The following is a 7,726-nucleotide window of genomic DNA, read 5'->3' on the forward strand; positions in this document are numbered from 1 at the left end:
GCAGTACGGGATTTTCAAAATTCTGCCAAGACTTTTCTATTGTTAATAAGACTGGTATTCCTTATAATCCTCAAGGACAGGCTATAGTAGAACGCTGCCATCGTACCTTAAAAACATATATTTCTAAAGTAAAAAGGGGGGAGCTAGGGGCTCATCTCTCCTCTCCACATTCTACTCTTTCCCTTGTTTTATATATTTAAATTTTTTATTGGTGGATTCTGCTGGAGTATCCACTGCAGATAAGCACTGGAGGGCTCCTGTTGCAAATCATCCTCTGGTGCGATGGAAGGATCTTTCTACTGGCACTTGGAGGTGACCCGATCCGGTGTTGGTGTGGGCCCGGGGATCTGTTTGTGTCTTTCCACGGGACAATGAAATTCCTCTTCGGTTTCCTGAGCACTGTGTGCACCCTGTGGCTGCTGCTGAATCCCGACATGGCAGAGACCTATTGGGCCTTCGTAAAAAACTCTCCCCTTCTGATGCCAATGGGGATTGAGAGCCCAATGCGGCCAGCCTTGGCAAACATTAACGTAAGCCTAGGAACTATAGCCATGTGGTTGGATTCTTCAGAAGGTAATGTATGGTAACCTTTTTTCAAAAATGTTGGGAATGTGTCACACCTTGGAGATTAAGGATAACTCTGAAGGTCAATGACCTTAATTTGTTAACAGTAGCATGCCAGCTAAGCCTTTTCACATTTTGCAACCCTCTTCAAGCTGGTGTAGTACCTACTTTTCAGGAATGGCTCTGTGCAACATCTATTGGCCTCCTGAAATTCTTCTAGCCTCTTTTGAAGACACCTTAAAATTTGTGAGCCTGAAGAATGTAGCCATTAATGAGACCATTAGTTCTGCTCCTTGTTTGCTGTTTTTGTTTTTGTTTTCTTTATGGTTCTTAGTTGTTCTTTTGCAGACCTGCCAGCCTAAGTAGTGCTGGGATCAAGAAAAATGGGCCTTGGTGGTTCGTGTTCCTGGAGCTGCGTCCATGCCAGTGGACCATGGCAGTTAGACACAGATGATGCTAACACGCTCCAGAAGAGACTGACATCACTGTTGCCGTTGTTGCTGTTATAGCGGTGGTGGCCACTGCTGCTACTATTTCTGGGATGGCTATTTCATAATTGGGTTCTACAGCTAGCACAATGGAGACCCTGGCAGCAAAAGTAGCTACCACAGTTAGTTAATCTTTCATTCTATTGGGCATGATAAATTTAATTCTACAGTTATACATTTAAATTGGCTTTGAAAGTTGCAAAAAGTTCCATTTGCGTATGGGATACCACTTTACAAGGACTCCAATTTGCAGTAAGGCTCGTTTAAGAAGGGAATGGCTCAATCGCCTTTAGCCTCCTGGCTATGGGTAGGTTAGGACTACTGTTGGTCTTTTCTGGGTCGCACAGATTGCAAGCCCAGCGCCACTTTGAGATCTTTGGCAACAGTTTACTCTACAGCTCACGTGGTTGAGCCTGTATGATAATGAGTATTCAGAGACGGGTAATGCTTGGGGGGCGCTCACCAACCTAAGACAGAGCACTTGCGGGGCCTGGGCAGGTGTCTCCATGACGGGTAAGGTGACCTGCTGACGTCCCACGCAACCTAAGTCAGAAGCTCATTTTTTAGTAAAAAGGGGGGACCTGTAGGGCCCTGGTCTCCTCCCATATTGAGTAAAGCCGTTGCCTGCTTGCCGACCTTGACCAGATGTCCTCCCTATTCTAATTCCCTGCCGGTATCCACCCTCCTGAATGCTTTAGGGAAGTTCCTTGTTTGTGTATCCTGCATATTGGGCGTTAACAGCTTAGATGCAAGAATGTAGAACATTCAGTAGCAAACTTCTGCCCTCCGGGGATCTCCCATTGTACTGTAAGCCTGTATTTAAGGTTTCCTCCCTCTTTCAATGAATCTGGCCTGGACTCAGGATGACATATTCTGGGCTTTCCTTCGAGCCTGGCCTGTGCCCGCTCCTGTGTTTTTAACGGATACTCTCTTTCCACAATTTCATTCCACCATCTGCAGGCTGGAGGATGAAGTTTGTTATCCTACCACCTATCAAACTTCAAGCTATCATAGCACTGATTTTATTTTCCAGTTCAAAAACAGTGCTTAAACAGTAAACCTTTTAAACCAGCCAAGAATAAGTTAGGATCCCTGTTTCAGGCATATAACAACAAAAGTCTGGCAGGGTATCCCTGGGATATGAGAGAGAATTTGAAATGTTACAATTGAATTTCATCGCCTCTATTGCTGCCCTAAATCAGACGCGTGCTCATTTGACCACCTTGGGAGAATTTACTGATTTTTTGGTCACAGCTGCATCTTATGTGAAGGAATGGGCTGGGGTGTGGGCGATGGGAACAGTGGGCTTGATTGGTCTAGTCATACTGGGTTGGATCCTCTGTAGGTTGATAAAGTGCAATCGTACAGAGCGTACACTTATGCTATGGCCGCCCTGGATGCTGGCGGTTCCCCAAGTATCTGGTTGGCCCAGCTGAGGGAACTGTAGGCTGTCCTTGCACTCGGAGGGCTCTGCCCATTGCACCCGATTAGGAAGCCTATGATACTGCTCCTGCACACGGAGAGCTCTGCTCATTGCACCCGTTTAGAGAGTATCATTGTTCCTCCTACTCAGCACTCGCCCATCGAGCAGGAAGCTCATCATGAGGAGACTCCTAGCTCTGGGTTGCCAAAAACAAAAAGGGGGAACTGCAGCAGTCCGCTGGCTCAAACGCCATTACAAGATGGCGCTGGTTTCCTGTTTATCCCGAATGCTAACGTGTCGCTCTCCCGCCCGAAGGCTGATGCAACCTTGACGTGGTATCACCCGATAGTACTGACCAATCAGCTTACCGCCCAAGCTCCGCCCCCAGAACCTGCATATAAGCCAGCTTGCCCCGGCGCCCGGGGCCCCCCTCCCGTACCAGCTCTCCCGAGAAGCCATAACCGAGCAGCGTTCAATAAAACCGTGATAGAGGAAGAATCTTGGAGTCGTGTCTTGCTTCCCCGCTGGTCGGGGCGCGCCGCACTCTGGTCAGTCATTGCCCATTGCAGGTGGCCAGAAACCTGACAAGTTGAGGGCATCTTGCTGGCATCAGACTGGGAAGACGCACGATGAGCTCAGTTCAAGACTGGTTCAGGGACAGAGAGTCACACCACAGTGGCCAGCACACACACTTTATTGAATCCACTGTGGACAGATGTGTGAGGGTAACAGTTGCGTATGTGAGGGGTAAAGGGTCAGGGCTAAGACTAGGGTGTGGGGCGATTGTAGACAGCGGAACACAAGGTGGGACTAGAAGGCTCTGGAACCTATTATTGTCTGCCAGAATTCTGCAAGACGGCAAATACCTGGACGTAAACAATGATGAGGACAATGATCATAAAGATGCTGAAGATCATGGCACAGATGTTGAGGCACTTGGCAGTGGAGGCGTGAGCCTGGGCCCCAGTCATATCGCCCACCATCTTCCTGTCCCTAGACTGGAGCAGAGCAGATGGTCAGTGGCCCTGGAGCCAGTCAACTGAGAGACAAGTGTTCTGATTCAATTCTCCCATTATCTTCCCAGCATTCCCTTTACCTTTCAGGCCAGGGACCTTCTTCCACTTTCACAACACTCAAGACTATCCCGAGAGACCTAGCACTAATTTACCCCACTGTTTCCTGTGAGCCCCTTGTGTGCTTTCTATCCAGCCTGGAGTCCTAGTCTCCAGGTTGAAGAGACATTCCAGGAACCAGCAAGTAAGGAAAATTCTAGGCTATAGGCTAGGATGGAGATACCCTGACCCAGGGATCCCCAGGCACCTCCCTTGTGATTACCTGGACATTCCCCAACACACACGAATATACACACACACACACACACACACACAGATGATGCATATAAACTCACACACTGACACAAGATCCCCCCCCCCCCAGCAACACCCCAGGTACCATCGGAGCAAGACAAGCTTGAGGTTCAAATACAATACCTTCACAGAGTAGGCATACGCTAGGAAACCCAGGCAGCAGAAGTTCAAGAAGAATGCATTGAACGTGGACCAGACCACATGATCGGGCTGGGAGATCTCACCAGGCATGTTGATAGTGGTGGCTGTCGTAGAAGTTGAGACTTGGGGTACCCCCAGGGCAACCACCTGTGGGTGCTCCTTAGGCATCTCTTGGCTTTTGAGGCTGTAAGAGCTGTGAATAAAGAAGGAATGGGAAATGTGGCTCACGCTGAGAAGTCTGGCCTGCCTTTTCCCCAATGGGGTCTATTTCTGGGAAAACTCCTTATTTTTGTAAGCTGGTGTGTTTTCTAGGGCCTGGCAGTAAGAACAAATAACGGTCTCAAGTTACCACTAGGGCCGTGTGCAGGGAGGGCCACTCCTAGGCCTTTTCAAGCCCTTGGAAGGAATCCCCAGAGGCTGGAGGGAAGCAGCCCACCCTCCACTGGGGAGAAGAAATGACATCAGTAATCCCAAGTGTGTGGGTTACAGTAAGTAGATGGGAGCAGTATGACCGCCCTGTAGCATGCTTTGAGGGATGATGACTTTGTTTTGTTTTGTTTTCCAAGACAGGGTTTCTCTGTGTAACAGACCTGGCTGTCCTGGAACTTGCTTTGTAGACCAGGCTGGCCTCGAACTCACAGAGATCCTCCTGCCTCTGCCTCCTGAGTGCTGGGATTAAAGGCGTGCACCACCACCACCTGACTGAATGATGACTTTTTTGTCTGTTTGGTTGGTTGGTTTTAATCTAACTCTCGTATGTTGTAATAGACAGCGAGATACAAATTGTCAGAGATTCTAACATCGACCTTCCGTACAAACAGGCCCGAGAGCTCATGATCCTGTATTTTTAGCTGATCTGCTTTTGCCTTTGGGCACTTATTCCAGAAGCTGAAGTTGAAAGAAAAACAATGGCCTCTAGGACTGGAATTCCCCAGAGATAACTGTACCCCCACATCCTGGCCAAAGCAGCTGCATGTGGTTAAAAGGGAGGGGGGTGTATTAGAATGACTTACAGGCCGTGGTCCGAGTAGTCCAACAGTGGCTGTGTCCTGATGGAAAGGCCAAAGATCCAGTAGTTGTCCACAAACCAAATGTGTCAGCTGCCTCAATTTGGTGCTAGAGTCCCAGGGAGGTCCTAGAGAGCTACGTTGGAATCCTGAAGAAGTAGGTTCTAATACCAGCAAAGGAATGCCCCAGGAGCAGGAGAGATGAACTTGCCAGTGAGAATGAGCGCGAGAAGGCAAAAAACAAAAGCTTCCTTCTTCTATGTCCTTTTATGTGGGCTGCCACCAGAAGGTGTGGCCCAGATTTAGGGTGGGTCTTCTGATCTCAAATAACAACCCCTCCCCCCAAAAAAATCCCTCCTGCTTGGATATTGGTTAATTCTAGATGTAGTCAGGTTGATAAGTAACGTTAGTCATCACAGCATATATGAACCTTCTTGAATACACCGGCATCATCAAGACCACACCACCGCCTCAAGTCCTCACTTGGTGCTAAGTGGCATCGCCTTACCTCCTTAATGTAGAAAGTAGGAAGCGACAGAGCCACTCCCCTCCCTCATGGCCCCAAACCTCTGTGCTGTTTCCCCTTTCCCTCTGAAGTAAAAGCCCCTAATAAAAACCTTGTCTGGGAACTGCCTTCTACCTCTGTGTCCATTTCTACCTCTGAAGATCCTGGAGCCTGCAGCAACCTGATTTAAACTTTGCAAAGCCGTCAGCACTTAATTTTTACTTACAATTGGCATTTCAGATGCAAGGGATGCCTAGCATCTAATAGTACTTTCTGGGAAAACCCATCTACATAACACCTGTACAGCAGGCCAGCAGAGGGCTAAGGGAAGCAGCTTCAGATCTTTCCGTGAAGAAACACTGAGCTGCATTGTGGAGGACCGCAGAGCCTTCAGGTCGGGCCAGAGGAGGGAGGGGCACCAGGAGGCAAAGCTGTGGGCAGCTCTCCAGCAGCTGCCTTATGCTGATTGGCTCTTCCCAGGCAACGCCGCCACCTTTGTTTGGGTTTGATCACGTACCAAGAATGGGGACCAAAGGCACAGTGTCTTAGTTAGGTATATATTGCTGTAAAGAGACACCATGACTACGGCAACTCTTTTTTTTTTTTTTTTTTTTTTTTTAAAATTTTAGAAGCATAAATATTTATTTGTAACAAAGGAGTTTGTGTACAGTTTTTGAAAATCTACAACTTCTTTTTTTTTTTTTTTTTGGTTTTTCGAGACAGGGTTTCTCTGTGTAGCTTTGCGCCTTTCCTGGAACTCACTTGGTAGCCCAGGCTGGCCTTGAACTCACAGAGATCCACCTGGCTCTGCCTCCCGAGTGCTGGGATTAAAGGCGTGCGCCACCACCGCCCGGCGAAAATCTACAACTTCTTGTTAAATTCACATTTGCACTTCATCTTTTTAAACAAACTTTTATAATCATTATTTTATGCAGAGATAGATATATGTAAATACAACATCGAGTTCAGTGGTCCTTCAGCATTTTCCACTAAAATTTTTTTTAACATAAAAATGGGTTATAATTCCAAAGTCCAGAGTTATTTGAAACTGGAAAATATTTTCTCTGTAGAAAATAGTAAAAATGGCCGGGCGGTGGTGGTGCACGCCTTTAATCCCAGCACTCGGGAGGCAGAGCCAGGCGGATCTCTGTGAGTTCGAGGCCAGCCTGGGCTACCAAGTGAGTTCCAGGAAAGGCGCAAAGCTACACAGAGAAACCCTGTCTCAAAAAACCAAAAAAAAAAAAAAAAAGAAAAAAAAAAAAAGAAAATAGTAAAAATTATAACGTTTCCCAATAAGCCCTTTTAAGCCAAATAATAGCTGAATTATACATAGAAATATTGATTAGATTCTGGGATACAGAAGAGAACTATCTTCATCTGTTCCGAGAGCTATGTTTTACTTAAGTTGTGTAAGTGAGATTCCTATTCATCTTCCCCTTCACTGTTTGATTTATGGCAGACATTTTTCTATAGGCTAATCCGTAATCTAAAAAGATTTTAGCCTCCCATCCTGAAAGTACAATCAGGATTTTCTTTCATCAGCTTGATACTGTCAATGCGTTAGGACCATATCTCACCACTGAAAGCACCAGGAGGTGGTATCCATTGCGATGCCTCTTACCTGGATCCCACTCTCCATTTCAGCTCACCTCTGGGATGCATTCTCAAGAACTGATCTAAATTTGATCTTCAGACCCTCATCTTTGATAAGGATGCCATTTATGCCTTACTGGGCTCTCTGGTACTCACCTATCCTCAAATTCAGCCCAATAGACATCCATGAAGACTCTTCCTTTGGACATATTCCACCTTGTCTGATACCAGCCACCCCTCTACCTGGCAACTCTGCTCCTTCTTCCCCATCTTTGACCTTTCCCTCTTCCCGGTCTCCCTCCTCCCCACACACTCTTCCCAACTGCTCCCCCTCCTTGTCCACATACACACACTCACACATATTTGCTTGCGATGTTACTATTAGCTAACTCAAGGAACAAGTAAAAGCATCCCCCTTTTCTTAGAGGACATGCCTTCCCTTCCTGAGGTGGCGAATGAAGACCTTAGTGTCCCCCAGACAAGGGGAAACGCCCCCTTCCCCTTATCTCACCTCTCCGGAATACCATGCTCCAGCCTGCCATCACTGGTCCCAGGTGCAAGGCTCCTGTCCACGTTGTACTATTGAACATCATCTCTTTCTCTTTTCTTACCTTTCTGCCCCCTAGGTAAAGCAGCTG

General features: G+C 47.2%; 1 protein-coding gene across 1 annotated transcript; it reads right to left on the reverse strand.

Annotated features, from left to right (window-relative positions):
- Positions 1-3,228: 3,228 nt before the first annotated feature.
- LOC131912345 (interferon-induced transmembrane protein 1-like) lies at positions 3,229-5,338 on the reverse strand. Its single transcript, XM_059264668.1, has 3 exons — positions 4,997-5,338; positions 3,966-4,176; positions 3,229-3,473 (listed from the first exon to the last, which is right to left on the reverse strand). Exons 2-3 carry the CDS (start codon positions 4,149-4,151, stop codon positions 3,306-3,308), a joined length of 354 nt encoding a protein of 117 aa, XP_059120651.1. The 5' UTR covers positions 4,152-4,176; positions 4,997-5,338; the 3' UTR covers positions 3,229-3,305.
- Between the last annotated feature and the right edge of the window lie 2,388 nt (positions 5,339-7,726).

This window comes from Peromyscus eremicus, chromosome 1 (assembly GCF_949786415.1).
Source record: "Peromyscus eremicus chromosome 1, PerEre_H2_v1, whole genome shotgun sequence".
NCBI lineage: Eukaryota > Metazoa > Chordata > Mammalia > Rodentia > Cricetidae > Peromyscus > Peromyscus eremicus.

Bases quoted from the DNA above. Each gene is read 5' to 3' on its own strand.
- LOC131912345 (XM_059264668.1), bottom strand. From the start codon at position 4,151: ATGCCTAAGGAGCACCCACAGGTGGTTGCCCTGGGGGTACCCCAAGTC. The intron at 3,474-3,965 runs GTATTGTATTTG...GCTCTGCTCCAG, and splicing joins CGTATGCCTACTCTGTGAAG to TCTAGGGACAGGAAGATGGT.